The sequence below is a fragment of the Gallinula chloropus genome, assembly GCF_964237585.1.
Source record: "Gallinula chloropus genome assembly, chromosome: 3".
In the NCBI taxonomy this organism is placed as follows: Eukaryota; Metazoa; Chordata; class Aves; order Gruiformes; family Rallidae; genus Gallinula; species Gallinula chloropus.
The window spans coordinates 819,247-837,931 of record NC_140087.1 but is presented as its reverse complement, the minus strand read 5'-3'; the positions used below and the strand labels follow the sequence as shown (position 1 = coordinate 837,931).

At 38.9% G+C, this 18,685-nt stretch overlaps 1 protein-coding gene across 1 annotated transcript in view; it reads left to right on the top strand.

The window, feature by feature from the left end:
- Nucleotides 1–18,685, top strand: part of ENPP3 (ectonucleotide pyrophosphatase/phosphodiesterase 3) — a gene marked incomplete at both ends in the record, with an annotated part of 39,817 nt that overhangs the window by 9,470 nt on the left and 11,662 nt on the right. Inside the window, 13 exons of the mRNA XM_084262336.1 lie at nucleotides 133–193; nucleotides 2,436–2,533; nucleotides 5,083–5,162; nucleotides 5,784–5,903; nucleotides 7,131–7,240; nucleotides 8,100–8,165; nucleotides 8,974–9,046; nucleotides 10,417–10,525; nucleotides 10,672–10,800; nucleotides 12,151–12,182; nucleotides 14,485–14,612; nucleotides 16,432–16,498; nucleotides 17,701–17,788. Of these exons, the coding sequence (XP_084118462.1) occupies nucleotides 133–193; nucleotides 2,436–2,533; nucleotides 5,083–5,162; nucleotides 5,784–5,903; nucleotides 7,131–7,240; nucleotides 8,100–8,165; nucleotides 8,974–9,046; nucleotides 10,417–10,525; nucleotides 10,672–10,800; nucleotides 12,151–12,182; nucleotides 14,485–14,612; nucleotides 16,432–16,498; nucleotides 17,701–17,788 (1,161 nt within the window). The remainder of the gene's footprint in view (nucleotides 1–132; nucleotides 194–2,435; nucleotides 2,534–5,082; nucleotides 5,163–5,783; nucleotides 5,904–7,130; nucleotides 7,241–8,099; nucleotides 8,166–8,973; nucleotides 9,047–10,416; nucleotides 10,526–10,671; nucleotides 10,801–12,150; nucleotides 12,183–14,484; nucleotides 14,613–16,431; nucleotides 16,499–17,700; nucleotides 17,789–18,685) is intronic.

Here is an 18,685-nt window from a genome sequence, read left to right as displayed (position 1 = left end):
TTTTCAGCCCTGTGTATCTAGAATTTAGTATTGAAGCAGAAAAAATACTAGGAAGACTCCTAAAAATACCAACCAAGAAACTTCTACCTTGGTTGCTCGTGGCTGACTCAGTATTTGCTTTTGTCCTTTTAGGTGAATTACGTTGGGTGGAAGAGCCATGTGTATCACTTGAAACTCCTCAGTGTCCAGCTGGGTAGGATAAAATAATTTTGTTATCTTTGCAAATAAAGTCATTGTGATGGTCAGAAATACTCCAGTGGCCTGAGGTTTTCCTGTCTACATAGAATTAGGCTGCTGCCCTGAGGGATATTCTGTAGAGTGGTTTGTGTCTAGCAATGTTTTTATTTTAAAAACCTTTGTTATTTTTTTAATGTGAATTTATCTTTACTGTTTAGAGCAGAGTACAGGAGTTCAAACTGGTACTGAAATGACTAAAAGTCATTTTGCAAAGACCTGGAAAAATTGTTAGAGTAATCTCAAGGTTCACGTGTCACAAATTGTTCATAGTCCATTTTATCTTACCATATGGTTTCTGTGATAATTAGGATAAATCACCTTGTGCAAGCTGTAGTAACTCTTAGAGTCATTGTGATTACAGCATGCTGTAATAACCCTTAGAATCTTTGTGATTACAATCTAACAGGGGTTTTTTTACTTATCTGTGGGAAGAAAGGTGTGTTAAAAAGCAAGCAGTGAGAGTAGCCATCTATCTGCAAATGCTGAAAAGTGGTAATTCTGATGTCCACCTGTGGGTATTTTGCAGTATTGCAGAATCAAGCTGGAGGCTAGGCACAAACACAGTTTAAAAGTTATTTTCAAAGGAAAATGGAAGGATTCTTTTCTTGGTATCTGTAATGTCATCCAGTATTATCTATTTTACTGCCCATTTAGTTCAGTTGTAACAGTATCTTTAGTATTGTGGCCTGTTCATGCATTCCTGCACGTGCCTCCCAGCATAGGTATAAAAATAGACTTTTTAGGTTAACAAATAACTTGCTGAGTCACCACAGTTTCATAGGCTAAGCTTGGAAACTAGTGGAGGAGAGCTTATTTAAGGGCTGTAAACAGCACTGATACATAAAGCTCCATTTAATTCTGATCCAGATCAGGAGGCTGTTCTACACAAACTGTTTTTATAGAAGCTGCTGGTGCCAGTGCAGTTCTGTGCTTTGGAAAGACCACTGTGAATAAGAAACAGGCTGGGATGGTGATTACTTCCTGATGTGAATGTATAACTTTTTAAATATTCATCACTCAAAATATTACTCAAAAAAATGGTTTGAAGTCAGTTGCTGTTAACTGCATTTGATTAATCATTTTCTCCCACAGTATTTTCCAGGCTTATGTAGTGAACATATATATTCACACTATAAATTACAAATAATTGTATCTTTTTAAAAGCTATATTTTTAATGTAATTGTATTTTACAGTGTTTGTGGGTTTTTATATGCTTCTAAAGAGCATGTGGAATATATGATGTTAACAAAAAGACTGGATTTGCAGAACTAGAACTGATCAGTTGGTGGTGGGAATACAGGTGCTACAGCACCAGCACTTTGTAATTGCCATTGCCCTTTTCTTTAGGTGTCCTTTCAAGTGGGTTGAGAGGAAGCATGTGTAGTAACTGAAGTTTATATTCACAACTAGAACTTTCTAGTTAGAATTTTTATTACAGGAATTTAAATATGGTTCTGCAGTTTCTCCCTGTTTTATCACACCCCCTGTATAAACCCATATCAGAGTCTATTACCCTGGTTTCTTTGCACAAAGCCTTACACCAAGCACATCAGCAGCTGCCGCATTCCTTTTGCAGCTTTGAGTTCAGTTTGACAGGGGCCTTGAGGCAAAGAAGCGTTTCCCAGCTCCTTGAGACCTGGGAAGTTGAAAGATACCATTCACAGGGAACAGGAACTGCTTGGTGATGTCTTCTCAAAGGACAGGCGGTAGAGCAAGGCGCTAGCACAGAGCTCACTCCCTCAGCACGCAGCCAGCTGACCTGACTCCGCCACTTTTCCAGCCCTGGTGCTGCTGCCCTGATGGGTTTTTTAAGATGGGTTAAGGGCCAGGAGACAGAATTCAGCCCAGTACTATGTACAGTGGTACTTTGGTTGTGTGTATTTGGATGCTGGTCTGCAGCATTTGTATGTATTTGTAATTAAATATTTATAATTAAAATATTAATGAACCCGATTTCTCTTTCCAGGCTCCATATACACCCAGCAGCTTGTATTTTATTCCTCTAGTGTTTTGTTATTTGTTCCAGGAGGATTGTGTGTTGAACTATTTGTTTATCTCACACTGTGATATTAATTCTAGGAAGTATTTGGGAATTCCAGATCCTGCTTTTAAGAGTAGAATTTATATTGTTAAAGATCTTAACAGGTCACCAACTCTCCAAATTCCTCAATGATGACAGGCTCATATTTTCTGGCAGGTTTGATCTGCCACCAGTTATCCTGTTTTCAATGGATGGATTTAGAGCAGAATACTTGCAAACCTGGAGTTCTCTGATGCCAAATATTGAAAAACTCAGTAAGTTACCAACACTGCTTTGACTATGTTCTTTAAAAGTCTGCATGCAGCCTCTCCAGTTCGCTTTGTTCTTGTCACAGCAAAAAAGAATATCACAGACCAGGTCTCCCTCATCACTTCTGTATTTTCATTATTCTGTGTTCTACATTAATTCTTGTACTTGAGTGCTCAGCAAACATGATTTTTTTTTTTAACAAGGCCCCTAGTAAATGAATAAGTAGAAATATACATTCAAATACAGTTTAAGACTGGAAAAAGGTTCCACAGAAGGTTTCCTGCATTTTCTGGACTGCATTGAAAAATTCTAGTCTAATATGAAGACAAAATGTATTGAGCTATTTGGTGATTTTCCTCAAAGATGCACTTTTAAAAATAATGTATCCTAGTATAGTAAAGAACAACTGTATATTTAAAAGTATGTCAGTAGATATTGTTATATTACACTTAAATGCACTGTTATTTGCATATTTTTATAATTTAATATATTGATGTGGTTTCATTAAGGTTCAAAAAACTGTTTCCCAGTATTTCTTAATACTGTGAGAAAGAGTAAGTTGAAGATCTTTAACTTGTGCTGTAGAGGGGGCTAACATGTGAGACCCATCAGTACACACTTGGTTAAAATTTCCTGAATAATTTAGAGCTCAGCTCTCAAGATAACTTTGTACCTGGACAAAATATCTGCATATTTACTCATTTTTTCTCAGCAACAATAGGCTAATTTAACAGTGTTCAGATCTTTTATGTATACATCATATTCTGTTTCTACTGTGCTTATTTGAAAACTTCACATGGATGTTACTATGTACTACATTTTACTGAATAGTTAACAGCCTCATTATTCATAATTGAGATTATCCAGAAGCCTGAACTTGAAGCAGTGTGCATACCTGACCTCTTGTGCAAATATTTTATTCTTTGATGTCATTTTGATTCAAGGAACACGAATCAGTGAAGAAATCATGCATGCAGAAATCAGTGTTCAGTTCCAATCTTTTCTAACAGGTGAAAAGGAAATACCAAGTTGACAATAGGTGTGAAAACCATACTACCTGTATGTTGCCAAGAAATCCTTTCAAACAAGAACAGATGTAATTCAGCATTACTCAGATTTGTTGTCAGTTTTAACCACATTCACACTTAGACTGCTCAGAAAACTAGAGTGGAAAAAATTATTTGCAAAAGAAAAAAACATAATGCTGATTTGTAGAATAAAGTATTTTGTCTCTATCAACTCTATTAACCTGGGATTTTTAGTAGAGCTGATCAAGCTAGTTGTTATAGAGTATGTATACTATGAATGTGGGTCCTTTGCTGTTCAAGAGAAACCCATAAAATGATGCTGATTTTCTCAGGTATTTGTCAATTATTCAGCCTTTCTTTAAACACTTTTAAGGACTTTTTTTCCTGCACCACATTGGAACAGTTTTGTTGAATAATTCCAGACTTTGATCACTTAGTTGAGGTTGTTTAGTTAAAATTGTTTTTAGTTCTTTGACTGAAACACTGTATATCATATAATGAAGGGTGTTTGAGTTTGACTCCATTAATCATCTGACTACAGCTTAATACAGAACTGTTTCTCCACAAGTTAGATTAAAAAATGGCATTAAGGCATCTTCCAGTCTTCATGCATTTATTTTGTGAGTAAATAAGTTGGGCACTCTGATGGATTTAGATATTGCAGATGTTCAGGTAGTGCCTTTGATCGCTGAAAAGTGAAGCAGTGTTTGCCAATAAAGGTAGGACACCTGGGCTGGGATTCACTCCAGAGCAGGCTGCCTACACTGAGGCATGTTCTTGGAGGTGTCTGTGTGTGAGAGGTTTAAATGCTGGTTGTAGTCAGTGTATTTATGGGTAGTGCAGTCTGTACAGTGCAGCTGAAGAGGCTAGAGAGCAATTCAGCTCAACCAAGAGGCAGAGGGTGCCACAGGACAGAGTGTTGCCTTACCCTGTGTTTCTAGGACGCTGCAGAGCTGTGGGGTGTTCCATGTGCCCTTCAGCAGCGGTGTCAGGAGGACACAGATCTCCTGCTGGTCCGTATCAAACCTGCCAACTTCCATACAGATTTTTTGGATATCTCAACTGAGCCCTTCCCATGCATCTGGTTAGCAAAGAGCTCTGCAGAGTATCTGCATATCTGCATATTTGCATATCAGCAGAGGCTGACCTGAGGCTTCAGGCTCCTTGCATAGACATGCATGTCTAGTGCCATTTTGGATCTCAGAAGTATCTGAGACATTCATTTGGGCTGGAAGACAGAATGTAGGGGCAACATCTGAAGGCCAGGCAGGATCTTTAAAGATGTCTCAAATGACCCTAAGTCTCTAGGCTTTTGGGAGTTGAATTGAGTGCCCAGGGTCCGTTGGCTGCAATGAGACAGTAGGCCTTGCCCAGAAGGAGACACCAAAATGTATGTGCCTTAATTTGGAGTCACGTTTCCCCTCAGGTATCACAGCAACTGAATGTTGTTAGTTTGCTTGTAAGACTGCTGATTAAAAAAAAACCCCACATAATGAAGTGTATATTAATTCCATGATCTGTTACAGAAACATGTGGCACACATTCAAAATACATGAGAGCTGTTTACCCCACAAAAACCTTTCCAAACCACTACACTATTGTCACAGTAAGTGAGAATTTGCTATTTTTCCTTTCTGTTTTCTGGCAAACATAGGCAGGATTTTGTGTTTCCAATCTTTTATAGTTGGACTTGATCATCTCAAAGGTCTTTTCCAAACTAGTGATTCTGTGTGATTCTGTGATTTTTTGTGGGACATGGGAATTCAAGCTCTAGGAGTGAAGTTTGTACATGCAGGCGTGATTGATGTGGCCACATACATGTGCTGTCTGATTCTGGCCTGTGAACTGGTTGTTCCTGCTCATTGTCAGTCTGGGTATGGGTGAGTATGGGCCAGGACACAGCCATTTGATGAGAGTGTGTGTTAGTGTGGCTTTGGCAGCTGATACATGGTCACATGAGATATATGGCACATAATCAATAGCTCATCGGGTTTTAATTGGGCTGGGGAGAAAACGGGGAAATTCAAGGGAACTTGGCAGGCAAGCTGCATAAGCTGGTGGGAATCTGATGACCTGAGGAGTTAGAAAAGCAGGCTGTTCCTGTGAAAAACAGCCCTACAATTAATTGAGTCACAACAGTAGTGTGAGCTGCAACATTTAATGCTCCATTTGATGTCAAGCCTGAGCAGGGTTGGGTGTTTTTAATTTGTTTATTTTCATCTTGCAGGGGTTGTACCCAGAATCTCATGGCATTATTGATAACAGCATGTATGATGTGAACTTGAACAAGCATTTCTCGCTTTCGGGGACAGAGAAATTCGAACCTTCATGGTGGAAGGGGCAGCCAGTAGGTTTATTTCTCATCATGGTATTTCCTTCATGCTTAGAGTGGCTCGTGGGCCATATTATGAAAGACAACAAAAGAAGAATCACATGCAGAGCTGTGTGATATATTTGCAGTACATGCTAAATATCCTGTAGGCTTCATATTATAGTCTGCCTGCAAAGCAGTCCACTTTTTATGAAAGTACAAGAACTCTTACACATCCATATTTGGCAGTTAGTAAAAAAGACTTAAATATTTTGGCTGGTATTAGACTGGATCTCTTGCCAGAGGAAGCCACATTAATTTTTTGATAAGGTTTTATTGTTGGGTATTTTTTTCCTCTATCTTTTGGAATAGCTACAAAACAGAATCTGAACATCTACTTCCAAATGTATATGCAGTTACAAACACACTTACAAAGTACAGGCATACAAAAGAAAGGAAGGAAATAGCAGAGAGATTAATTTTCAGCAAAATGAATACCTATATATAACATATGGTATATGTCATAACCCCCCAACCCTTACTGTACCTATGGTTATGGTTGATATTATTAAACTTACTAAAAATACCAAGCTGTAATGACGGTACAAAAATATAAAAGAATACCCATGTAGTAAAAAGTATATGTACTTAATATACATTTATATGTTTATTTACATGTGATTATACATATACATATATGTGTGAGTTTGTGGAGTCCACCAGACCACTTCAGGGCTGACAGAAGTTTGAAGCATGTTATTTAGGGCATTGTCCAAAGGCCTCAAGTACTGATAGCCTGGGAGCATTGACCACCACTCCAGGAAGCATTTTCTAGCATTTGTTTGATCACCCTCTTGGTAAGGAAATGTTTTCTAATGTTAAGTCTGAACAGCCCTGATGCAGCTTTGAGCCATTCTTCCATCTCCCTGATCCTTTCCACTGGCACTTGCCACAGGAAAAGGATCAGTCCGTGTTGCCAGGTACAGAAATACCTACCTGGTTATTTTTCTGTGCTGAGAATACCCAAGAAATGGTAACATCCTGCCTCCCATGGAGTAGGTTTTTCTTCAGAATGTGTATGTAGAAAACAAACAGACTTCAAATTAGATATGGCCATTAGGCAGCTGTGTGATGTGTGAAAGAAGAGTAAGGCATGCTTGCTGCCTGTATTTCTAATCCAATTATGTCTTTGTACTTTGCTGACCTGAGGTCTTCCTGTGGTGTAAGTGCCATAAAATAATTTGTTTGTATCTTTACCCACAGGTCTGGCTGACAGCCATGTATCAAAACTTGAAATCAGGCACCTTCTTTTGGCCAGGCTCTGACGTGCCAATTAATGGAACTTACCCCACCTTGTACCATGTGTTCAACAGGCAAGTTTTTATAGAGCTTGTAGTAAATTCCTGACAATTACATCAAAACTCCACATTGCCATGTGACAGTTGAAGGAAATGAAATAAAAGATTTTTAAACAATAGTTTGAGAGATTATACTGTGTCATATCAACCTGGTTTTGCCATGGAACTACCACTACCAGTTGAAATTTTCAAAACCACTTAGGGGATTCACAAGGAGAAGGTCAAAGGGTGCTGTATATCCTGCTCACCTAGACAGTTTTCAAAGTTTCAGCCAACTACAAACCATTGATCTCCCACTATGAAAGCATCCTGCAATTGATTAGTAGCCCCTGTTAAGCTATAGCAATGATTGCCATATTTCCATATAGTAGTGCTGTGGGTAACTAACATAAAGCTTGTACATGACTTTGGGGGAAGGCAAAGCTTTTGATGAGTGAATTCTTTCACAGGAAACAGAGCATGACCTCAGTAAGATTTTGCAGGGGACATTGCTTACTTTTACAGTATGACAGTCCACTGTTTATACATGCTGGAAAGAATAAAACTTATTGTGACTTATGTTCTGAACTTGAAGTATTTAATGTATTTAATGGAATGTATTTAATTATAAATACATGAATACCCCCACCAACTCCACATGTTTGTGTTTGCAAAATCAGGATCTGTCTAATTTATCATTAAAATTTAGTCACATTGAATCAAAAAATGAGAATAAACCTGATTGCTGGTACCTAGTTAAGATGTATCATTCTTGAAAATAAAATCTGTGGCTTTACTATATGACTAGAGGGTGGACACTTTCTCTGTATTTTGAAATTAGATTTTTTTATCAGAAAAGCCTTGTTAACCTTATCTTTTTTTTTTTCCTCCCCAGTTCAGTTACATATGAACAAAGAATTTCAGGAATACTGAAGTGGCTTGATTATAGCAAATCTGAGAGGTAACCCTCAGTAATATCTATCTGGTTTGTGAGACTACAGAAAGGTTTTAATGATTAGCAATTTAAATTTCTATTCTTTTTTGGGAAACATGGAATCTTCTTCACCATGTGAAATGATAATTTGCTGCACTCAAGCCTGTTCTATAAGTAGAGCTAATAATTTTCCAGATAAGATTATAAATACAAAAGATGATAAAGTGTGCCTATAGCCAAATGGGAAGTACTGCTGTATAAATTTACTTGTATTGGTGTTTTTCTTAGTGCATAGCCTAGAGGAAACTCAGAACAATCAGTTTCTAGTCTAAGTGTATGGATGAAAGATTTTATATGAAACATATTGCACAAGGGGATTAAATATCTGAAAGTAATTGCAGACGATTCAGGATGCAAAGTAGCTGTCAGTGCTAATTGTGGTGCTAAATTTTGTGATATGTAAAAAAGTGAAATCTTTTATAAGATAATTGTTAACAAATTCATAAAATATATATGCAGATAGGAGATGCTACATCTTGAAAACAAACAGCTTGCTCTGTGGTCTGAGATCTTGCAGTTTGTCAGAGTGATTTCTGGATACCTACTAAGGACACTGGATACTGTTTCTGAAGCTGTCATTTCAAATAGTTCATGTTGACTGATTACAAAATTCAGAGGAAGTTGAACAATTATATTTGGTGTATGGACTTTTTTAAGGTTTAAATATGTTTTTTGTAGTTCTGTTTTGTTTCTTTGAATATTTTTAAAAATTAAACTGTTCTTTTCAATATGCTCTCTTCAGAATCTAATCATCCATTCTTATTTCTAACCCAAGGCCTGATTTCTACACTTTATATATTGAAGAACCAGATTCTTCAGGACATTCATATGGACCAGTTAGTGGTGGTGTAAGTAGTTTCTGTGGTTTTCATTGACAAAATTGCACTAAAATATTTGTGCTGTACAATGAACAGAATCAACTTATAAAATTGGAAAGGACAGTAGATAAAAAATATTGTGTTTTATGAGGTTTTATTAAGAACTCTTGCTTGTGGTTGAGCCCATTCTTACATCACCAACACTGAGTGTGAATCAAAAGAGCTGTGAACCAAACAGACAGAAAATAATTTCACATCATACCATTACAAATAAAATTAATGGTTATATTTAGACTGAACTTTAATGTTATTGCCAAGTGACATTTTGGATCATGCAGCCAGGAAATACTCAGAATTGCCTTGGGTTTTTATTCCTAGCATTGTACGTCAGCATTTGTGAATTTGTAACCCAAAAATACTACATTTTTAGTTTTGAAGAGGCAAAAAGTTCAGTCTTCAAGGAGTTTATGATTTATCATATCAGCTCCTTCCTGGAATGGTCTTGTTTAATAGCTTTGAAAATGGTCTTCAGCAAAAAGCATTGTTGTAGTGGACAAGGACAGAAAAACCCTGACCTTTACAGAAGAGTTTTAAGGTCCATAATTGGAAAGGGAGGGAACCCCATTTCTCTTTGTACAGAAAGGCCTTACAGACCCATTAATGTGTGGGTAATTGTGTACACTGTCCACGCACAACGACGTTCAAGGCAGTGCAGCAGTTAGGGAAACAAGAAAGGTGCAAATGCTCAGACTCTGTACCACTATCAGTACCTCAGACTCCATCAGTATCAGTATCATCCTTCCTGTAGGACTCAGAGGAAGACTCTTAAGTCAGCTGTGCCCAGGAGGGTGAATGGCTGCAGGGTGGATTGTGCTGGATTTCTCCCATATTACTTCAGTAGTGGTCAGTGTCTTTCTGTAGGAAGTTTAAGCAGGGGACTGCATCCATGCCTTCGTGGATCCTGAACCGGTCTTACAGATGATACGTGTGTGCACGTATTTTTAAATGCTGCTTATCATTAATACAATATCATGTTCACACTGCAACAAAAATTGTATTTAATGCTATAAAGCTGGTATTTTATATACATTTGGGAGTGAGAAACAAATTTTATCTGAATGTATCTTTTTCTTTCAATAAATAAATTTTAAAGCTCTATTTTTCTAAGATAATAGAAAAAATTAATCATGAAGTATTTTTCAAGTTGTGTATTCCGTGGTAGAGTAACAGAATTCTGAGCATCTATGCTCCAGTGCTGATGGAAAAAGAAAATAATAAGGAATATTAAGAACCTGAAAATTGACAGAAAATCTCCTTTTTTTTTGGACTTTGATGATTACATTTAAGTGAGAGCTTGAAATCAGAAAGAAAAATTCTAATCAAGATGATTTATCTCACAGGTAATCAAAGCCTTACAGCTAGCAGATGAAACACTGGGGATGCTAATGGATGGACTTAAACAAAGAAACCTGCACAACTGTGTAAACCTCATTGTTTTAGCTGACCACGGTAATGTACATAGTTCCTTTTTCAATCTAAATTTTAAGGAGGCATTGTTTTCTTCCTCTGTGTAATTTGTGTGCTTACTAGCTTTATGTGTGCTTCCTTGCCATTTATTGTATATAAAAAATAACAGTTTATATGCTGTCCTTTAGGGATGGACATGACCTACTGCAAGCAGTTAGAATTCATGACTGATTACTTCAAAGAGGTTGATTTCTACATCTATGCTGGGCCTGCAGCGCGCATTCGGGCAGCAGATGTTCCGAAGGACTATTTTACCTGTAAGTGTGGACTGCTCTTGGGGTTGTGCAATCAGTATGACAACAAATAAATAGCCAGGTAGATACATACATAGATAAATCAATAGATAAAATGGGCAATCAGTAGTAGTCAGCAGAGTGAACTGCTTTCTGTTTCACTTAACCTGGTTTAAGCATCCATGGAAGTTGTTTGTAGGGTTTGGAAACAACGACCCCTTTAGATGAAGCTGAAGTTTAGAAAAGCTTGGTGCAGACTCTGATTTCTTTTTTCTTGGCATGTGGAAAGATGAAGTAAAAACCTTACTGTTTTGAATTGGAACTTTAAGCCTTTTGTAAATGCATTGCTCATCACAGATTCCTTGTGCAGCACTGGCAGCCAGTGACTGCTTCTAACAGTGACTATTTCTAACAATCTGAATCAGCACAGTGAGATCTAAGCCTTGGTTGAGCCCTTTAGTATCACAAAAAAAAAACCCCACACTGAAACTGTGTGAGCTGACTCTGACTTGAAATAGATACCATGCTTCCAGACTGAAAAACTAATCCCAAAATATTCTGTATCAGAAAAGAATGCAGAGATGTAAAACCATCAAGTGCTCTAATTAGTGAGCTTATAGAATTCATTTAGTATTCTAAAAGGCATAGTGCTTTAAGATCTCTGGTTTACTTTTTATTTATATTTTCTAATCTATTTATACTTATAGGCACAATATTTATACAACATAAACCAGACTGTCTTTGGTTTAAGTAGAAGACAGTCCAAGTCAGAAAGGAGACGATTAATAAGCAGAGGAGAGAATAATGATGGGGTTTATGTGTATTAATCTCAATGTCATTGTAACTCATTTCCTCTGAGGTTCTTACTTTTTCTGAAGGAATTTTCCTTCTGTAAAGTGTTCAGATTGATTTTGTAGAATGTTAATGTCAAAAGGTTAAGGTCTTTGAAAATGTGGAAGGTGAAAGTGCCAAGATAGACTGGATTTTTCCTCTGTGACTACAGCTGGAAGTGGAATACAAGTGCCCCAGCTCTAGTTCAGTGTACAAAAGGTTATTCTTCAGAAGTTAGGTGGGAGAAGGAAATTTTGTTCTGATGATCAGCTTTAGATGTAGGGAGTCATCACCATGGCAGTTTCCTACAGTCTGTCTTGATGTACCCAAAGTGCTAGGTGCTTCCACAAGCTACCATACCTACAGTCAGTGACCCTTAGAAACATAACATTGCTAACCTGTGGAAGGTCATAGTTACTGTAAAGTTCAGAAGCTAATAGGGCCATTCAGTTCTACAGAAAAAAGCATGTTGACATTTTTCTCATAAGGCTTTGGACTTTTAGCTGTTTGAATGTATATTAATTCATCTTTTCTTTTTAACAGTTGACTCTGATGGAATTGTTAAAAACCTCACAGTGAGTAAATATTTTCCTAAATTTTCCTCATGGTTCCTCTTAATAGGAAGCAGATCAAAAAGCACAGACTGAAAAAGTGAGGCTGCAGTTTAAATACTGGACTGACTCCAGTGCACTACAGAAGGCAGTTCTGGAAGTTGTTCAAGGATGGTGCACAAAGTTTTGCCATCTGGCTCCATTCAGAGCAAAAAAGTTTTCATGTACTTCACTTTAAAAGAGAAGAAGTGTCTGACTTCACATGGAGAAAGCAGTGTGTGTCTTCATTATAGAACAGCATGCAGCACAGATGCTTTAGATAATAGGCATCTCAGCTCTGGACCAGAAATGCTGAGCCCAGACTAGGCTAAAGAAACTTTTCCATGTAGCAGGTAATGACATTGTAGAGCACATTGCCACAGGGTATTGTAGAGGCTGGAAGCATGACAGGCCTGTAAGTGCTATTAAACACCACCCACAACCAACCTCTGACTTTAGGAGTCACTGAAGCCTAGAGCAAAGATAAATCACCACTAGAGGTCTTCCTGTAACCTGTTGAACTCAGTTGTGCAATACTACATTAGCTTCTGCTGGCCACTGAAGTCCAAAGGGCAACAAACATTCCTATTTTAATTGTTCTTGATTATGAATACCTAAGGACAAGCCCGTTATTCCCCAGCATCCAAAGCAGACATGGGAGCAAGAAGTCAATGGCTGGGAATAGCAGAAGGATTTTCTCCAGGGTTACATAATTGTATGATATGGAGTGTATCATATCAAAAACCATCCGTGTGAGGGGAACAGCACACTCTGCATGTTCTCAACCCCAGCTGAAATTGCAACTGCTAATATTTATGGAGATGTGACATCTCTGCCTTACAGGAATAACCTGCTATCAGGACTCATAGGTAGAGCTTGAGTATCTTGTCCCTTTCAAGTTCCTAGAACAAAGGCTTTGGGTAGGGAAGGCAGTTGTGTGTTGTATACTAATTGCTGATTAGTAAACATTAAGTCATATTATTTGTTGATTTCCTCTATTTTTACCTCTAATTATGCTGCCCTTTGAAGAATGACCTCCTCTCCTGGCCTGACAAACCCACTGAATCCTTGTTTTTCATGTTCCTGGATTCTACTGTGCTGCTTTGATGACTATCCAGCACACTGACTCTCATTTCACCTGTAAATGCCACTCTGTGCAGAGTATGTAATTCTAGCACTTAGAGGTGAAGAAGTCAGGTCAGGCTCCATGTCTGTACTGCCTGTAAGGTAAAATGGGTCCACTTCTCTGTCTTACCCAGCTTTCTAGCAGCTATTCTCACAACATTTTAGATGCCCTGTGTTGTCCCAGTGCTGGATTCCTGATCATGAGCAACACTTCTGAAACATTGCCATGATGCTTGCAGCCAGCTGCAACGGCTTCTGATGGCCACACGGAGTCATGACTTTGCAGGGTGTCATATGGTTCTCATTAGGCTCTCAGTGCCAAACTCATTCATGCCTGTTAACACAACAGGATGTAAAAGTGAAGGCCTTTAGCTAACAGCTGAGAACTGGAGATCTACATGGCATGAGAGTTCAGTCTTGCAACGAAACCTCTAGACTGTACTGTTATTTATACTTGGTTTTATTTGTTGTTCATATTTAGTGACTGTAATGATAGGAGAAGGGACAATGATCTTAAGCTGAAGGAAAGTAGATTCAGATTAGATATTAGACAGAAATTCTTCCCTGTGAGGGTGGTGAGGCCCTGGCACAGGCTGCCCAGAGCAGCTGTGGCTGCCCCCTCCCTGGCAGTGCTCAAGGCCAGGCTGGATGGGGCTTTGGGCAGCCTGGTCTAGTGGAGGGTGTCCCTGCCCATGGCAGGGGGGTGGAACTAGATGGGCTTTGAGGTCCCTTCCAACCCAAACCAGTCTGGATTATACGATTTACTGAATGGTTAAATAATAGAAGATGGTAGAAATAAACTGTCAGGGACCTTTCTTTTGTAGAGTGTAATCTTACACACTGGATGCCAGTGACATTAGTATAGACATGTGGACTAAAGATTACTGCTAAATGTCTTTCACTCTTAGGAGTATTTTTACCATGATCATTGTGAACTTGCTCTGCATGTTATAGCAGTATATTTTCTAACAGTTCTGAGAAGGCTACATTTTCTGCCACTGCTTCTTGGGCCAAAAATGAGATCTACAGGTTATCTGAGAAGCTATCTGTAGATAATGAGCTTTGTACTGGCCTTCCTGTCACTGGATTTGATAATTTTGAATGATGGGTTTATTTTTGATGCTGAGCAAAACTTGTGACTGGGATTTTTCTTCTTGCACAGTGCAAAAGGTCCCCCCAGCACTTCAAGCCTTATCTGACACCTGACTTGCCCAAACGATTCCACTACGCTAACAACATTCGTATTGATAAAGTTCATCTTTTGGTGGATCAGCAGTGGCTGGCTGTGAGGTAACACCATTTTTGTGACTGTTATCTTTCTCATCCTATTGCCAACCTTTTAATTTCCTTTACAGATGCCTCATTTCCTGTTTTGCTTTAGAATTATTACATTTCTTTGTTTGTTACATTTAAAACTATGTGTGAAAAGGAACCACTCCTTATACACAAAAGCCAAGAATGTATTAGTACAACTTACATCTTAGCAGTCTAATAAAAGAATTATCATTACTCCAGATCAATTTTTTCCAGGAAAAAAAGGAAGAAAAAAAAATAAGGAAATGAATACAGCTACACAGAAAAAGTCTCAAAAATTCTGTAGTTTAAATTGTTATACAAAGCCTTCCTAGCATCTAGCCCTTTTCCTGGTGTTACTTTCACCCCTCCACTGCCCATCTGGATCCTAAGGCTGATGGCTTCATCCTGGTGCATGTGTGGATACAGCCAGTAATCAGCATTATGAATCCTTCATCAGGAGGAATATCATGTCAGTGTTTCTTCATCCTCACTGTGATCCAAATGGTGTCTTTCATATGTGTAAACTAACACTACAGCTTGCTCACTCTTCACTGGCCTGCAAGTTGACATTAAAACTCTGGTTGCTAAATATGGTGCATTCTACATATGTTAGATATTTGTCCTTTATTCTCTTTGTTACCTCTAAACCTGGTTTTGCTCAGTTCTAGCTCTGCTTTTCTTTAATTGACCATCAGTGACATCCAGCCTTGAGCTCTCCATCCTACACAGAGTCACTGTTACTGCTATCTACAGAAAAACTCTGTCTTTGCCTTGCAAAGACAATCTGATAAAAATCCCATCATAACAACCTTGCATTAAAAACAATTGCTGTAAGAGCTAAACAATAAAAAACCAGCTCTCAGCAGGTCAGGAGGAGTTCAGACAAGCCTTAGTCCTGAGGCTTTGGAAACTCAACACAAATCTGTGGTGTTAATAGCAATACTGTAGTTACTGAGCTAGTGTTGCACATCAGAGAAGCATGAGCCAACTTGTAATTTCAAGACTATTTGAATAGTAGAAGATACTCAATCAGTATATGACTTAATTGTTAGTTTTGGTGGAACCTTATAAATGTCCTGGACATATAAAAAAACCCTTGTCACTGAAAAAATCTCACATTCATCATGTGTTTAACTGTGCTCAAATATTCTTGTGCCTCTGAAAACAGGATACATGTCCTTAACAGCTGTGCATGGAATCATTATGAGATGACTTTATCTTTCCCTGTATCTCAGCAACAGGTACATTAAAACAAGTGTTAGTCATTATAAGTCAGAGTATTCTGATGTTACTAATCCTATAACACATCCACACATCCACATCTCTCCTTCACCCTTTAGAATCCATGATGAAAATGCACTGTGTTGGAGGGTAAAATCCCATGCAGACATATTGATATTGTTCCACAGGGGACAACAGCAGAGTTCTCAGATTATAATTTTTTAATTAAAATGCAGATACTGCAGAATATAACTGAGGAATTCTTCCTACATGGACTACACTTGTTCTGAAAATTCTAGCTAGGTGGAGGCCCCAGTTCAAGAATACCCATTTTCTCAATTTATCTTGAAAACAGCCATTCACTGTACACACAGTAGCTACCTAGAGTGATTTATTTCTTTTCATAGCAAGCTCTGTTACAGCAGAAAGAGATCTTCAGAGAAGTGAACACTGGATGAGCAAAAAGTGCTGCAGTGTTATGCCAGAGTCAGTTCTTAGGACATGATCCAGAGACCAGTGATTCAGGATGACTGTCATAGAGTGGTTCTGCTTGTGGCATCTCTGTTTACACGACATGATGGTTTCTCCTCAGGGATGGAACTTACACCTACTGTGACAGGGGTAACCATGGCTATAACAACGAGTTTAAAAGCATGGAGGTAAGATGACCTACTCATGCCTTACATCTTCCATAGAAACCCACGGTGTGCCAGGTGACCTGCCAGTGCACAGGACACATGGCAGTTTTTGCAGTGTGCTTGTTCTACCACGTCACCCAGGTGTGTGTATTTTGAGGTCTGGAGCTGTTGGTTTTTCATGGACGTTCTGTGATGGGAGCCTTTTAAGTAGGGTCCAGCATGCTACTCCTAGTCCCATATTTTCTGTGTATGGATCAGATTCTTCCAGATCTTCACAACTGTGTTAAATATGTCAGTTTACTGATCAGAATGGTGCTGAATGTTTGTATGGAAAGAAAAGGCAAATTCTGGTTCACAAGGAAACCTTAATCATAAATAACCTTAAGCTTTTGGCACAATGACTGAGGATATATTTTTTTTTTTATAAAGGAACAAAATATTGTAATACTGTCTTTTTAAAACAAATTAAGAGTTCCTTCTCTACTATGGGAACATCAGAGTATTATTTGAGAACAGATCACTGTCCTGTTCAGTCATGTTTCCTGTGTGTTAGCACAGGCAGCTCAGGAGGCTTGTAGAGTAAAAACTAATGTGAGACTGTATCAGTGGTCTGCTACAGTGCTTGCAGACCCCAGCAGGTGCTGCCCAGCACTATGTTACTATACCATTGATGGTACTAATGCAGGACTCTGCTGAGCTTGGGGCCCGTCCTCCTGGTTCCCTGCTGCCTGCTTTAGCTATGGCTATAGGGTCTTAAGTGACCCAAAGACTCCTGAGAATGCAGCATATATTCAGACAAACAAACAGACCCCACACCCCAGTGCTCTCATTTCTGGCTCAATGTCAGTCTTTAGATAGGATCTGTGAGTTGAAATGGCATTCTTACTGTTACAAGGGAAACATAGAAAGGTGTGGATTGGAAACACAGCAAAAAAAAGGTTTGTAAGTATGCATCAAAATATTAAAGAACAACACTGACCCTCCCCCCCTTCATTATGTAGTTTCAAGTACCCTGGGACATGAATTTGTTTTGCATTTTTCTTGAAATTAAATGCAATTGGCAAAATTTGCTTTCTTCACCACCACAATCCTGTACTTTAACTTTTATGGCTATCAAAAAACCCTGTATTTTGTTCCAGTGTCCCTGTTTTGCTAAAATGCAACTGAATTGGTTTTGAATTTTGATTCCTTTAGGTAACAACTTTTGCTTTATTACAATCTAGGCTATATTCTTAGCATATGGCCCAAGCTTTAAAGACAAAACAGAAGTGGAAGCTTTTGAAAACATTGAGGTTTACAACCTTTTGTGTGGTGAGTAGAAACAATTCAGTACTCTAGATAACAAACCAACAGTGTTTTCAAATACCAGTGTTGTAAGAGCTAGGAGAAGAGGAACTAAACCTGCAGTGAATTCATTCAGAAGCTAGGTTTTCACACAAAGCACTGAAGTCATGCTCTTTTGCTTTCTGTACAGTCTTAAGAATTAACTGAAACAAGTTTAATTTGAGGTTTGTTTCTGATTGCACAGGGAGTCCTCTGAAGAATCAGAGAGAAACTCTCCTGCCACGTGGCCTTGCTGTCGAGACTGTGCCTGTGGAAAATTTTGGGATAGGAATCTCAGAGAGTTGCTCATAGTGTAAATGGACCGTTGTGGTCCTGGCTGTGAGCAATTAGGAAGGATGTGCCTCAGAAAACATGAATTAAAGCTTCACACAAAAATGCAGCAGGCTGGTGCACTTCACAGCGGGACCGGCTGAAAGAACCGGGGCTGTTCAGCCTGCAGAGAAGACTGAGAGGGGATCTTACCAGTGTTTATAAACATCTCAAGTGTGGGACACGGGGGAATGGGCAGCCCCTTCTCAGTGTCTGTGGGGACAGGACAAGGGGCAATGGCTGCAAGTTGGAGCACAGGGAGTTCCACACCAACATGGGGAAGAACTTTTCCCCAGTGAGGGTGAGGGAGCCCTGGGACAGGCTGCCCAGGGGGTGTGGAGTCTCCATCTCTGGAGAGATTCCAGCCCCTCTGGACACTGACCTGTGTGACCTGTCCTAGGGACCCTGCTCTGGCAGGGGGTTGGACCCAATGAGCTCTTGAGGTCCCTTCCAACCCCTACAGCTCTGTGATTCTTTGATTCTGTGATCCATTTGCAATCACATTTCCACTCTGCTTTCAGCCATCTAATCTTCTGAGTGTCATGGCAAAGTATA